At 62.1% G+C, this 14,428-nt stretch overlaps 1 protein-coding gene across 2 annotated transcripts in view; it reads right to left on the reverse strand.

The window, feature by feature from the left end:
* Positions 1–11: 11 nt before the first annotated feature.
* The window catches only part of SEC24D (SEC24 homolog D, COPII coat complex component), a 48,886-nt gene continuing 34,469 nt past the window's right edge, over positions 12–14,428 (reverse strand). For both annotated transcript variants that reach the window (XM_037129833.2, XM_037129834.2), the window contains exons 12-23: positions 13,437–13,628; positions 12,848–12,941; positions 11,209–11,325; positions 10,452–10,622; positions 9,099–9,195; positions 8,824–8,969; positions 7,898–8,036; positions 6,939–7,057; positions 4,691–4,870; positions 4,084–4,275; positions 2,087–2,176; positions 12–641 (exon numbers count right to left, since the gene is read on the reverse strand). In XM_037129833.2, the coding sequence (XP_036985728.2) occupies positions 501–641; positions 2,087–2,176; positions 4,084–4,275; positions 4,691–4,870; positions 6,939–7,057; positions 7,898–8,036; positions 8,824–8,969; positions 9,099–9,195; positions 10,452–10,622; positions 11,209–11,325; positions 12,848–12,941; positions 13,437–13,628 (1,678 nt within the window). In that variant the 3' untranslated portion in view covers positions 12–500. The remainder of the gene's footprint in view (positions 642–2,086; positions 2,177–4,083; positions 4,276–4,690; positions 4,871–6,938; positions 7,058–7,897; positions 8,037–8,823; positions 8,970–9,098; positions 9,196–10,451; positions 10,623–11,208; positions 11,326–12,847; positions 12,942–13,436; positions 13,629–14,428) is intronic.

The raw sequence follows: 14,428 nt of genomic DNA on the forward strand, positions 1-14,428 counted from the left end.
CCACCTGCAGAGCGAGCGCGGGACGGGCTTTATTGATAGCGGCTGAGGTCCATGACATACAGGTGAGGACCTTCCCAATTGTACAGAGAGCCATTGAGAAAAAAAATGCAGAACGAGTATCGATCTACCAAAGAGATTCCGGGGTCGTTAAAAGCCTGCCACGCAAACCTCAGGTTGACAAGGGTGTTTGGCGGGGTTACATGATTTTAAAAACAATGTAAAAATTACGTTTTTTTCCCTCACCGAAAATGGGAGAGGAATCCAGAAAACTTCACCCCAAATCTATACATTTTGAAAAATAATTTATATGCCCAGCACGAAGAAAGAGATCTGGGAATGTTTCCAGTCTGCAGACGGCCCTGGTGCGGGGGCAGCGGCCCCTCTGCTGGCTGGAGCCCTGAGCACCAACGGGAGGCTAAGGCCGGCCTGGGGAGAGCTGGGACGCAGCCGCGGTCCGGTCTGTCGCCTGGAGGAGAGGCACCGAGAAGGGGCTGGGGCCCTCAGCTGAGCAGCTGGCAGACGGCCTTGTGCACGCAGCACAGGAAGTCCACGTAGGACGAGCCCCCGTCCGGGCCCTGGTCCTCCACCAGCAGCTGCCGGAAAGCCGTCTCTGGCTGCTCTCGCTGCTTCACGATGGCGAGCTGGGAACGAGCAACGGGCGTGCTGGTTACGAGCATGTCCTGGGGGCTCGGTTCCCACGCACCCCCGTAACCCGGGTCGCGGTGTCTGCGTGAGCCGCCTTGGCCGGTGCGGGAAGTGCCGTCGCCCAGGGTGCGGGGGTGCTCCCCACGCGCTGGCCGGGGAGCCTCAGCAGGTTGCCCTGGGAAAGGCCGCACCCCGCAGCCGCCCGGCTCTGGCCGCACAATCTGCACAGCCACAGGGGGGCACACGCCGTGCACAGCCTGCCACAGCCGTGCAGGGGGCCGCATGCTGCGTGCCACACAGTCCTGGCTGCGTGGAGAGCAGCACACTGCTGACAGTCGGTGGGAGCGCAGGGACCCGGACATGAGAACGAGCTCGGCCTTCAGTAAGAAATGTGACCCAGGAAGGTTCAAGCCCGGGTAGCAGGCCTGTGAGGTGCGGGGACCGGGTCTGAGTTGGCGGAGCAGGTGCGGAGGAGGCTGCCCCTGCCCCCGGGTTCTCCAGGGCTGTGCTGTCCGGCACCGCAGTCACCGGCCACCATGGCTGTCGAGCATCTCCACGTGGCTGGTCCCAGGCGGGAGGTGCAGCCACGTGAACACACAGCGGACTCCTGAGAGTCACCGTGGAAAACAGAACCTGCCCACTGCATACCCCACTTCATGTGGGCACGAGAGCAGCCTGGATATATTAAAAGGAACTTCCTCCGTTTCAAACGGGGCATGGAGATGGGGTGCTGGGGTCTGGGGCTGGCCCAGGTGTCCCGGAGTCCGGCCCACCCTCGCTGACCCCAGTGGGTCTGGGACTATCGGACTGTGCATGCAGAGAGCGCTCAAGTGGCCCTTGGGGCTTAAGCTAACACTCTGCCACTGTGGGACCCACCATCCACACCTTGTTCTCATGCTCGTTCACCCCAGGTGTCCTCAGAGCCAGAGCTGACCCCTCCTAAGAGGGGTGGGAGGACACAGGAGGGAAGAAGGCTAGTCCCTGCAGGGAGGGGCTCCAGGCCCAAGGCTGGCTGCCTGTCAGTGGGTCACTCTCTGCAGCTGGGACGGGGCAGGGCCACCACCACATGCCCTGGAGACCCCTGGGTTCCCTTCTGCCATCTCTGTCTTGTCCTAAAACTGGCGTGAAAGCTGTTCTGGAAAGTTCCGTGTTCCTGACATCCCAGATACTGTAAGGCTCGTCACTGGTCCAGTTCACCTGTCCTCTGAAGCAGATGTTTGCCCCGTCCCAGGTGAGAGCACTACTTAGGCTGGCAGCGCACTGACGTTGAGGACAGTGGCCCCGTTCTGTCCTGGGCCTGCAGAGGCTGCGCCCAGGTGGCGGCAGGCACCCGGGCGGGCCGTCTCAGAGGCCAGTGAACTCTCAGCCCTACACACGTGTAGGACGTGCGCTGAAGGGTCTGTGACGAAATGTGAAGGGACACACAGGAGCACACTCTTACCCGCATTGAATACGGCCTCTTGTGCTGGAGGATGCCCATGATGATTCTGAGCGTCTGCGAGTGCGGGCTCCCCACCTCGGGCAGCGCAGTCTGCGAGGAAGAAAACGTCCACTGTAGCGCAGTGTGCAACACTGGGTAGAAGCAGCCGTGAGTGTTGGAAGGTCAAGGTTAAGAAACGCCCTCTGAACCACGTGTTTGACTCTGGACCCAGTTCAATCACCCAAACCTGGAGAACTTGGAGACACGGCCCCTTCCCACTGGCCGCATCCCCACCAGCAGGCTGCACCGTGAACACAGACGCCCCCTCTGTGCCCGGGGCTGCCCGCTGCCCCCAACCTTGCACAGCCGGCTGAGTCCAGGCAGAGGGTGGCCCGCTGCCAGGCTGTGCTGGGAGCAGGGAGGGCACACTCCCCCTGACCCCCTCGCCCTGTGGGGGTCCCTGCAGGACCCTGAAGCATTAGGTTTGGGGGACGCCGCCCAAGTGCCACTCACCGTTCCATATCAGAACCCAGTGCTGGCCCCCCAAGGGGATGCCGGCCCCTTGGATTTCCCTGCCATCCAGTTAACATCCACACAAGACACTGTCCCACCACACTCGGCCTGGGGATGCGAGGACCCTGGTGCCCTGCCGGGTCACTCCCTGCTCAGCGCAGCCCCCAGAGTGAGGCCTCGTTGGCTGCTGGGAAGGCGAGCGGGAGCTGCAGTCACACGTCTCAGGACGAGGCCTTGGCCCACGTCTCCACGGCAGCCGTTAAAAGGGCAGAAACACGCCTCTTACACGCCCTGTCCGCCTCCCGCGGGGCTCTCCAACGGGGGCACGGGGCCTCTGGTGTGGCGAGCTGTGCCTAGCAGGCACACTTCCCGCTCGTGGCTCCGAGTGCCCGGTGCCTCCTCGGAGAGCAGCGTTTGGCTTGTCCTTTTGCTGAAGTTCCTCCGGAGAAGGCCGGAGAGAAGCCCGGGCGGGGGGACGGCTGCTCGTACATGGTGTCTGTGGCGCACGGGTAGGCAGCCGTGCAAATGGAGGGCAGGGCACCGCCTCAAGTATCACAGACAGGCTCCTGAGACGGGTCGTTCTTTGCCATTGAATTCTGATTTTTTAAAATTGCATTTTTAATCATTCCTTCATTCCAACTGCAAGCAGACTCCTCACCATTTGTAAATCTTCATTTTCATCTTCACACAAGCCTCTTCACGGGACGTGAGCAGACTCGGGTGCATTAAAAACGGGCTTCTGACGTTGGTAATGGGCACGCAGCGATCTAGACCAGCCGCCTGCCCTTGCAGCCTCGCCCTCCCTCTGAGATGCCAGGAGGCGTCTGCCTTCCAACCGGAGATGGGGACGCGCAGCCGCCGGCCGGCACGCAGGTGGCCTCCGGGGAGAGTGGTCGCCCCGCCCCACTGAGAAGCCTCGGAGGTCAGTGCCAAGTGGGGAAGGCGGCCGTGGGCGGCACGGCCTGCAGGTTCCCGGCAAACGCCGGTTCTCCCGGTGCACGTCCTGGTCACCTGCCTTCACTCCCATCCAAGCACAACACTCTCGAGTGGCGGCGGGAGTGGAGGGCCACCCAGTCCAGTCTGTTCTTGCAGGAACTTCATTCTGCAGGTCACTGACCAGACCTGTCTGCAGTCCGGGTGAGAGGCCTCCACCCTCTGCTGACCCTGCCGCCCAGCCCTGGCCGGAGTCCAGTCTGCCCGGGCCACGCCCACCCGGGAGAGTGTCCCCAGACCCCAGGGCCCAATCCCTGCCCGGTGGCGACAGGTGAGTGAGATGCTGCACTGCAAGTTCCGAGACAGCGATGGGCACGCAGGGGCAGAAACGTGGGCCAGCCCCACTGTCCCTACAGCAAGCCTGCCCCAGCTCCCAGCACCGGTCACACGCAGAACGCTCTCACCCTAACATGGAGCTGCCTGCCCTCTCTCCTATGCAACACACGGTCGCCAATGAACAGAAACACAGGAGAACCTGTTTGCATGCCACAGACTCGAAGGAAAACACCCACCATGTGCGTGCTGATGTGCGCCAAAGACGGCACGTTGAAGATCCCCTGGATGAGCTCTGGCGGGCTGCTGACCCCCAGCCACAGGAACATGCTCAGACCGTTGGCCAGCAGGAAGACTCCGTCCTCTGAGAGGCGGGACTCGGAGCAGCGCACCGCGGGGGGCAGCGCCGTGCTCTTGACGTCCATCGTGTGCTGGGCGGGGGGTGGGAGAGTCAGACCCGTCCTCTCCCTCCTCCCTCCCTCCACGGCCTGTGCACATTTGGTGAGCGCCATTGCACACCAGGCCTTGGACAAGGATTCCCCCCCTTGTACACGGCTCACAGTCTTTCAGAAGAAAGAAGAAAGCATGAGCAAGCAACACGTGGAGAGCACTTGATGGTGTGAAGCGCCATGACGAGAACCAGGGGCGTGGGGCGGGCGTGCAGGTGCAGGGCGCGGAACAGCACTCAGTGGGGGGCAGTCAGTGGGGGCTGGTGGGGAAGGTGGCTTTTGCGCAGAGACCCAAGAAGACAGGAGGAGGAGCCATGGGGGTTTGGGCAGGAAGAGCATTCCGGAGGGCGCCCCCACGGCACGGCTGACCCGGCAGGAGAACAAACCGAGCGCTCACTAGGGGCAGGAGCTGCGGGTAGAAGAAGAGCTGGGAGTCGGCCACGCCCATGGTCAGGACCAGCTGCCGCTGGAAGGCCCGCTCGTCCACGGGCACGTCCGGCCTGCCCAGCAGCACGCAGCTCTTCAGCAGCGAGTTCATGTACGCGGGCAGCACCTTCATGGAGTCCGGTAAGATCAGCTGCAAAAGAGGAACGAGGCCCGCACACCCTCCGTCAGACGGGGACGCCGGGCTGAGGCTGCGGGCAGGGAGGGGCCCACAGCACAGACGTGGCCCCAGCAGCCACGGGCAGCAGCGAGGCCACCCCTGAGCCGCCCGCCACTCTGGGCTGACACCCTTCCCTGGGCGTCTCATCTGAAACGCAGGACCAGCCGTCCCTCCTCCGGGTTTGTGGGCCGTCCTGAGGTGACGGCTCGGAGAAGGTACAGTATTGCACACAGGTTGATGAAAGGGGCGGGGGGACGGGGCTGCCTACTCTGCACCACACTGTCTGCCTGCTGAGTTGGAGGTCACCGCTGCTCCTGCCCACCAGACGGCCCTTCCTTCCACTTCCCACTGAAACTCACGGTCACAAGCCTCAAACGGGGGTGAGTGCCGCCATGTCACAGGCGCACAGTAAGTGGCCCAGAGGACACCACCAGGACCCCAAGTCCCATGACGGGGCAGCGGGGAGAGGAGTGGGGGCGTCAGGAAGAGAAGCTGGAGAAAAGTGGGGCCAGAGCGAAAGCAAAGGTCTTGGCCCCTGAGGCGGGAAGACGAAGCAGCGGTGGGGGCGCCTTCCCCGCCGCCCCGCCCTGCGTGGCCAGGCTGCCCAGGGTGCGGCACAGAGGTGCGGCCACAGGAACACTCGAGACCCCAGGGGCTGAGTGCGGCCGCAGGAGACACTCCCCACATCTGGCACCACGCCCACTCGGCATCGCTCTGGGGGGAGGGGGAGTGGAAACGCCTGCCAGTGTAGTTTGATTGAAGGTGAAGAACTTGCCTCTTTTTTAAGTTTGGGATAGCAGATGTGGTCATACATTTTTTTTAAGATTTTATTTATGTATCTTCAGAGGGGAAGGGAAGGAGAGAGGGAGAGAAATATCAATGTGTGGCTGCCTCTCGTGCGTCCCCTGCTGGGAACCGGCCTGAAACCCAGGCATGTGCCCTGACTGGGAATTGAACCACCATCCTCTGGTTTGCAGGCCCGCGCTCAATCCACTGAGCTACACCAGCCAGGGCATAATTAAAAAACAAAACAAAACAAAAACAATTTGCTGTTAAGCCATTTGACTTGCCTTCTGAAGGCGCTGTGCTCTCATATATTATAATTTGGAACCGTGAGCCACTAGCTTCGATAAGAGAATCTACCTTGCTCGTGCAAATTCAAACAATCATTACAATGTTGTCTGTGGTCACACACCTCACCGAGCTTCGACCCTGTGGCCCCGGAGTGGGCGCTGCCTCCAGCCTCGTGCCCCAGACACCTCTGGCCCGCAGTCCCAACACGGAACACGGCATCTCTCCCGGGGCCCAGCTGCTGTGGCCCTGCCTGCAGGTGTCTCTGGGCTCTGGGGCGGAGCAGGGGACTTGGCTGCGTTTCTCCCAGTGAACCCCGGGGGGCGCCAGGTGAGACCCAGGCTCACAACTGCCACATCCCGTCTTTGCCCAGGTCGGGGACGTGGCCCCCAAGTTTGCTGGCATCACCTTTGCGGCGGAAGAGCTCCCGCTGGCTGAGGCTCCAGGTGCGCTCTCGGCACCCCCTCTGGCAGCGAGGACCAGAAAGGTGTCCCCTCTGCTGCTCACTGTCTTCTTTCAACTCAGATGCTGTGCACAGAAAAGTGTCACACGCTATGGCTGCGGAGAACGGGGCCTGGGTTGGCCGGACGGGGGAGAAACGCGAACGGAGGAGACGAGTCCAGCTGAGGGGGACGCAGGGAGCGCGGACTGAGGGTCAGTTCAGGGAGCGCCCGAGGTTCGAAGGACTCAAACCTCCTGGTGCCTGTCAGCTTTCAGAGCCCGAAGGACTCTGGCACTGACACATCACAATTCGTACAACACAAAGTTGTCACCGCTGTCCCTCGGCTCTGTCAGTGCGCCTGGGAAGCAGGCGCGCACGCCCATCTCACCAACACCCGACCTCCCAGGCGGCAGAGAGACTCTCATGCACCACGACCGAGCCCACAAGCGCCACCCCTCCAGGCATGCAGCCCCACACGGAGGGCACGCAGAGGCCCAGACGCAGCGTCCCCAGCTCCGGGTGGCTCACCTGGCTGGCAGCCGACGGGCTGGCGCAGTTCTTGCGGTAGCAGGCCAGCATGTGGGCGGTCTGGTTCACCAGGGCCTCCCGGACGAGCTTCAGGGGCTGCTGCAGGACCGCCTTGAACGCTGTGTGCACAGGGAGGAAGGGCGGTGCTCAGCTCCCGCCTTGAACGCCAACAGAGCACGGGCCACGGGGCAGCCGGCGGCCGGGTCAGCACGGGGGCCCGGGAGCGGTCACGCCACTGCCCGTGCTGCTCCTGACTCTGCGTGAGGCCCAGCCAGCGGTGGCCCCATCACAAAAGGCTGTGAGTGGTCCCGCTCCTCCCTGGGGGGTTAGAAACGGAACTCTGCACCCAGAGAGAGAAAGGCGGGCTCGCTGTCTTCTGACCCCCGAGCTCCTGCAGGCGGGACTGCTGCTTCTTCTAAACCTCGGTGTAGACTCCCCTCGGGATTCGGGGGAGGGAGCACTCCAGCTCTGGCCACTGCCAGTTCCCGGCTACTGGGGCTGGCATGAGGGTGCTCAGTCTACGGGAGGGGCCACCTTCGTCCACCGTCCCCAAGGGCCCGAGGGCACACTCCCCTACCCACGTGAGCCCAAGGACCACCGGGGAAGGGACTTGTGACTGAGCCTGCACATGGCGCCTGACTCAGCTGTCTCTCCATTAATGTCCCACATCCGTGGATTCAACCAGCCGTGATGTCACTGCTGACATGCACTGCACCGTTGGGCCCGCAGCGGCTGGGTCTGTCCTGGGCACACAGAGACTCCTGCGTCCTTGCTCCCTAAGGACCCAGCGCTCACGCCGCATCAGGCACCGTGCGTGCTCCAGAGCGGACGTGAGGTCTACGGGGGAGGTGTGCACCACAGATGTTCACAACCCGGGGTCCTGGAACCAAGCCCCCTCGGACATACAGGACGACGGCCTGGGCAAGGGAGGCCCCGGCTCCTCGGGCCACAGAGCCTACCCGACTTGGCGAAGAAGTTGACGAGGGCGTCTGTCTCGCAGCTCTTGTAGAGGTCGGCCAGCTGCGAGCTGCAGTTCAGCGCCAGGTTGTGGATGCGCAGCCTCCTCTGCCCGCCCACGGTGGTGTAGAGCACGGCACACTGCAGGCGAGAGCCACGCGTGCGCTCTGAGGAGGGCCCCACCCCGCCGGCCCGGCCTCACGGCCCCGGAGCCATGGGTGCTGGGAGACCTGCCCACACCCCGGGCCTGTGTGGCATTTTTCGAGGCTTAAGCTGAAGGTGTAAAGAGGCTGCTCGCACGTGAACGGACACTTATGTGCATCTCCACGGAGTCCCTACAGCTCGGGTTTGTGACCACAGGTTCGGGCCCTGACATGACGCCTACGTGGTCTCCAGACCTGCGCACGCTCACTCCCCTGGGTGCTGCACCGGGTTCGATGCCCATGACCTGGCTACACGTTTCCAGGGTGACGACACCCACCCACCGCACTGATGCCAGCCTCTCTGCATTCTTTAAGGGCGCTGGTTGGGCCTGGGAACTGCGACCATTAGAATTGCTTGCTTCACTTCAGTCTCCTGGCTCCTGGTTCATTTTACAAGACAAACCCTATTTACACTTGCTAAGAACATAACGTGCGTAACACAGAGTCTGACCAACAGCAGGAGCACAGGGCAGGCCTGCGAGCAGCAGCCCGGCCACTCTGCCGGCGCTGGGACGCGGCCTCGAGGCCGGGGCGCCCACACTCCGACACACCTGCGACGCCCACAAACACCGAGTGCGGGTCAGCGCGCAGCGCATGCTCCGCAGGCGCCCTGATCTGGGGGGACTTCAGCTCCAGAGAAAGGGCTGGACTTCTTCATCGGGGGCCCCGGCGACGGCCGTCTGTCCCTGTCCCCCGAGCAGAGGTGGGACTCCGGGTGCCCTCACCTGGATCAGGGCCCCGCTGTCCTCCCCGAGCTTGTCATCGTGCTTGAACTGCACCGTCACCGCCTTGTCGCAGTCGATGGCCGCCATCTCCACGTCCGTGGTGTTGTTCATGTAGATCCCACCGAAGAAGTCCGTGGCTCGGAAGCCTACGGGCCAGAGAAAGGGGCACTTTGCTCCTCTTCCTTTTGCCGTTATTTTCCCCATCGGCCGGGCTCGACCCGGTAGAGGACACGCCGACACGGCAGAGGCCTGACGGACGCGTGGCCGGCACTCACCTGTGCTGGTGCGGACCCGCATGATGGCGTCGAAGCCGATCTTCTTCTCGATGTCGTTCCTGAGGTCGCTCAGGAACTGCGGGCTGTCCGAGTGCACCTGTGGGACGGAGGGCGGCCCACGCCCACCAGGTGGCCATCAAACACGGGCCCTAACAAGTCTTGTTGGTTTTTTAAAAGATTTTATTTATTTCTCTTTAGAGGGGAAGGAGAGAGGGAGAGAAATATCAATGTGTGGTTGCCTCTCATGCGTCCCCTCCTGGGAATTGGCCTGCAGCCCAGGCACGTGCCCTGACTGGGAATCGAACCGCGATCCTTTGGTTCACAGGCCCGTGCTCAAACCACTAAGCCACACCAGCCAGGGCAACAAGCCTTATTTTTTTTAAATCCCAATTAAAGCCTACTTTACCCAGAAACCTTTGGAAGAGTTCTTAAAGCTGTTTCAGTTTTAACCCCTCCTGCAATCATTAATCTTACCCCTTCAAACAGTTTATAATACAAATGCAGCTGGGCTCCTGAAAGTCCCCGTGGATGGAGAATTAAACCCAGAGGAGACAGCGACTGACACCCACCACTCCTGGGGGACCGCGTGCCCACCGTGTGCCCACGGGCAGGCGCCCCGACCCCTCCTGCTCCGGTGAGGGTTAGGGGACGCACCCGGTGGGCAGACCGGGAGAAGGGAATGCGGGCCCAGCGGAGCCCCTTCGCACCCTCCTGGGGCGGCCGGCACGTTTCCCGCCCCCCAAAAGGCTAAGTTTTTGAGGTACTGGTGTCCCCTGCCCCCCGAGCCCAGTGTCTCCGACGTCACAGCGAGGGTGACCAAGGCCACCTGCCCGCAGACCGGGCTTGCGGTGCACACCCAGCTCCTCTCTCGGTTCAGGCTGGGAGGGGGCGGGTGTGATGAACCGACCCCCAAACCGTCACCATTTACCACAGACGTAAGTCACCCTAAAACCAACTTCTCCAAGGGACTGAACATGAAGTTTTACATACAACACACGGGGTCCGCCATAAAAGATGCCCCCTTTTTACAACAAAATCTGCAGTCGCAGCATCCTGAGCATGTCGCTCTGTAACATGACAGTGTCACACACAAGCGCACCGTGACGCTGTAGGTGACATGCTCGCATTAACTGTCACCCCACCACCCGCACACCGGCAGGACCCCTCACTTTTCCCGCAGGGGACACTGCACTCTGCTGCCACCCGAGCTCCGTGAGCTGCCCACTCGGGGCTGGGGAGCTGCCGCCTCCACGGGCTCCAAACCGCCTCGTCAGCTGGGCTCTGGGGGCCACTCTGACCTGGGGCCTGAGCCCCACGCAGCAGCGTGGGCACCCCGGGGACGCACGGGCTTACCTGGAACTTGCTGTATTTGTAGAGGGTGCCCCCCGTGAGCTGCGGCACCAGGCCCAAGGAGGCCACGTCCACGTACTGGCTGGGGAAGAGGAAGAGCGTCACGCAGCAGCCGTGTGCCACGCAGTCCCGGGCCAGCGAGTCGTAGACGCTGCTCTGGGGCTGGAACAGAGTCTGAGGAAGGGGACGCAGGAGGGGGCAGTGAGGACCACAGGCGTGCGGGTGGGAGTTTTCCATTCCCATGGCACCGCCCCGACTTTCCACGTGGAAAGCAACTGCGTCACAGTCCACAGACCGGCCGGAGAAGGGCCCCACCACGGTCAGTGCAGGGAGCACACACGCTCCGGCCTGCGAGCCCCGTGTCTGCCCGACCGCGGCTCCTCCAGCGGTTCCGGGAAGCCGCTCCGGCCAGCTGCCCGCCTCCACAGACCCGGGCAAGGCGCCGCGTCCCAGCTCAGGAGGACCGTCCTGCCAGGGGACAGCCCCCCTCCGCAGGAGGGCCGACAGCCTCCCTTCCCACGGCTGGTCCCCCACTCCCATCACACCCATCCCTGACTCAGCGAGTCAGGAAGCCGGCCCGAGACCTGACTTCCACGCAGCTGCGCCCCACACCGCGGTTTTCCACACACAGAAAGCTTCTCGGGTGTTGGCGAGTCTAAGTGGTGTGTCCACACCCACCCCCGGATGTTCCGGGGCCCCCTCTCCCCTGACGCCCGCAGAGCCAAGGTGCGGGCCCTTCCGAGGGCGGCTGTCCCCGCACCTTCTCTTTGTCCGTGTTGATCAGCTTCTTGTCGTCTCTGTTCTTGAGCTTCCCGGGGGCCTCGGCCGTGGGCAGGGCAGAGTGGAAGATGAACAGCTTCCCGGGACACTCTGCAGCCTACGTGGACAGAGTCGCAGGGAACGTCTTGGGGGGAATGTGCTATTTCAGGCAGTCAGAGAATAACTTCAGATACAAGCACTTGTGAGCCAAGAACTGCACGCCTCTCACGGGACCCTCAGCGTCACCTCTGCACCCTGTTCTCCCCGCCGTAGGGACAGGGACCGGGCCCTGAGAGAACGAGTGATTTGCCAGGAAAGGACTTTCCCATCCTGTCTGTCTGTCTTTCTGGGCTAATCCCCAATGCTCCCTCAGCTTGCCACCCCTTGCACCACTCCAGGCTTTCCTGGAGTGCACCGTGGGCCTTACATACCTTTGCACACCTGTCCCCTCAGCCTGGCACCCACCACTCCCTTTCCTTGGCCTGGAACTGAGTTTGGGGGCACACTGGTGGGCCCCGTCAGCAGGCGGACGTAGGCTATTTACTAGTAATAATAAGGTGCTTGGGTCTGAGAATACTTCCTTCGGAAACACGGAGAACCCAAGGTCGGCCTGCCCTGATTCGTCACACTGCGTGACGCCCTGCCCTGATGTGCTCTGGGGAGGGGGGGTCACAGCTGACGCCAGGGACCCATGCCCGCCTCCTGGTTGCTGAGCCTGGCAGTGAGTTGCGCCAACAAGCAGACAGGGCCCTCGTGCAGGGGAGGACACGCCGACACCGCCCAGACTCTGTGGGGACAGAGACGCTGGACGCAGGGGACGCCGGGATGCGGGGCAGGCCCAGATGCTAGCGTGTGGCTGCCTCGCCGCCTGGTTCAAGGCCGCGGGGGAGGCGCGCCCCATCGTGGCGACAAGAAGCATGTGCTTCGTGTTAGCAGGTGTCTGTCCTCGGCTTCAAGGTTATCACCACTGATCAGCTACAGACTTTACTGGGCACCTCTGACAGAAAGTCAGCTCTAATTCAAACGGGGGCGTCAACTGCAAGGCCTCCACTTCGGTGTTCTCCCAGCCCCCACTGCCTGTCCCCAGAGGATGAGACGCTCGTCCTGGCCACCTGTAACGCCCTCCTGGGGGGGCTCACTGGCCGCAGCCCTGGGCTCCTGACGGGGTTCTTTGTCCCCAGTCCACCACCTTCCTTTGAGAATGCAGCTAATGACGTCATGTCCTGTGTTGCAGTCCCTTCTGCCCCCCACTGGGAGGGACTCAGAAGCAGGTGAGGTCCCGACCCCACCTCCCAGAGCCCGGGCATTCCTGAGAGGCCCTTGCTTGCTGGCAGTCACAGCCGCGAGGAGGGGGGTCCCTCTTCAGACCTGGTGGACTGGACCCTGTTCATCTATTTTTAAATAGATCAGGTCAAGTCCACGGAAAAAACCAAACGGAGGAGCTAAAGCCCTGGTACAACCAGCTGGAGTGTAGATGCCAGGAGCCACCCACCCACAGTCAGGGCCACTCCCTCCTGAGCTCCGTGGGCATCTGGAGTGGCCACTAGCAGCCCACCCGTCACCGAAGGCACCCCTCCTTTCACAGACGTGAGTGTGTGCTGTTGATCCGCACCTGTGAGCCCTGGGGGAGCCGCGCTCACCTTCAGGGCTTCCATGCCGGCCTGCACGACAGGAGCGAAGACAGTCTCATTCTCGCCAGAGTCGGCGAACATCTCGGGGATCTGGTCCAGTAAACTGTGCGAGACACAGGAGCGCAGGGCTCAGGTGTCCAGCATGTCAGTGAGAGAGAGCGACATGCCAGGCTCTCCCGCCGCCTTGACAGGCGGTGTTGACTCTGCCCTGAGCACCCAAGGGTGGGCATGATCGCAGAATCCCACTCTTTGGAGACAGCTTTCTATTCCCGAGGGCACTGAGGTCTCAGAGCATAAATTCCCACGTAGCTCTTACACCACCTTCCTCACCACTGAACACGCCTCAGGCAGGAAACAGCCGCCCGTGTAAACCGCCCAGCAAAGAGGGGACATTGGTAGGGTTGAGGGCGAGCAGGCAATGAATTCCTTTCTCTACAGACTGGGCTACACGAGAAAGACTCAGAGCAAACACGAAAGGCAGAGCTTTGTGACCCCCGGCTGAGCCCCCTTGCAGACGGCATAACAAAGCAGCCACGTGTGACGGAGCCGAAAGGAACAGACACCTGGCCGCACCCGCACTGGGGGCCGTGGCACCTACTTGTGAATCACGGCCTGGGACTCCTGGTAGCTGACGAGGAACCCGTCCAACAGAGGGACGAAGACCTCGCTGACGTCGGTCACCACCATCATCTGCGGCTGGGCCAGGCTGCTCTTGACATTGAAGAAATGCAGGGCTTTGTTGTAGGTGACAAAGCCGACGCGGACCGCGGACGTCTCTTCCTGCTCATCCCTGCGGGGAGAACGAGAGTGTGGGCTTCTTCGTTGGGGTCACGGGAGAGAGCCTTCCACCGGAAACTCAGTGAGCACACGCCCATGAAATGCATGGGCCACGAGAAAGGGTTTGCAGCCCGGTCTGAACTATCGGTTATCAGAAGTCAACACCACCTAGTCACGGGGCGTGGGGAAGGGATATCAGCAAAATAGGTCAGTTGATTTCTCTAAGCAAGAAAAAAATCAAAGAGCTATTATAAAAACATCTGCTCATCTTTCTCTAATCTCATAATTCTCCCCATCCCTACTCTCAATCCATAGCGATGTTTTGTTCTGTTTTGTTTTGTTCGTTGACAGGCCCGACCCTTCCATGCTTGGCCAGCACAGGCCTCTCGGGCACCACCACGGGGCGGAAGGCAGACGGGCCGCAGGGCAGGAGCGAGGGGCTACCCGGCCAGGACCGCCCTGCCCGCCCTCTGGTGACTCTCTCCTGCGCGCGGTGACAGGCTGACTTGAGAGCCGTGCCACGTGCGAACGTGGTGTCAGTGTGTTGTCACCTGAATCCCAGACACGGACTGAAGGGGTAAGTCCTACTAGGGGACAGGTAACCCCAGCGAGGGCCACAGCTCCCAAACTGCAGCAGGAGGTGACAGTGTCTGGGAGGAACCTGAGGCCAGGCCTCCCCTCCCGACAGGAGCATGAGGGCGGGGACGCTGTCACCAGGTCCAGGCTCGGCTTCCCTGGAAGCGAGGGGCCCAGACTGCGGCTCCATGTTTACTGAAGTCTGTCTGTCCTCTGTCTGCCCCCCCCACACACACA

The sequence above is a fragment of the Artibeus jamaicensis genome, unplaced genomic scaffold (assembly GCF_021234435.1).
Source record: "Artibeus jamaicensis isolate MK-2021 breed Jamaican fruit bat unplaced genomic scaffold, CSHL_Jam_final scaffold_537, whole genome shotgun sequence".
NCBI lineage: Eukaryota > Metazoa > Chordata > Mammalia > Chiroptera > Phyllostomidae > Artibeus > Artibeus jamaicensis.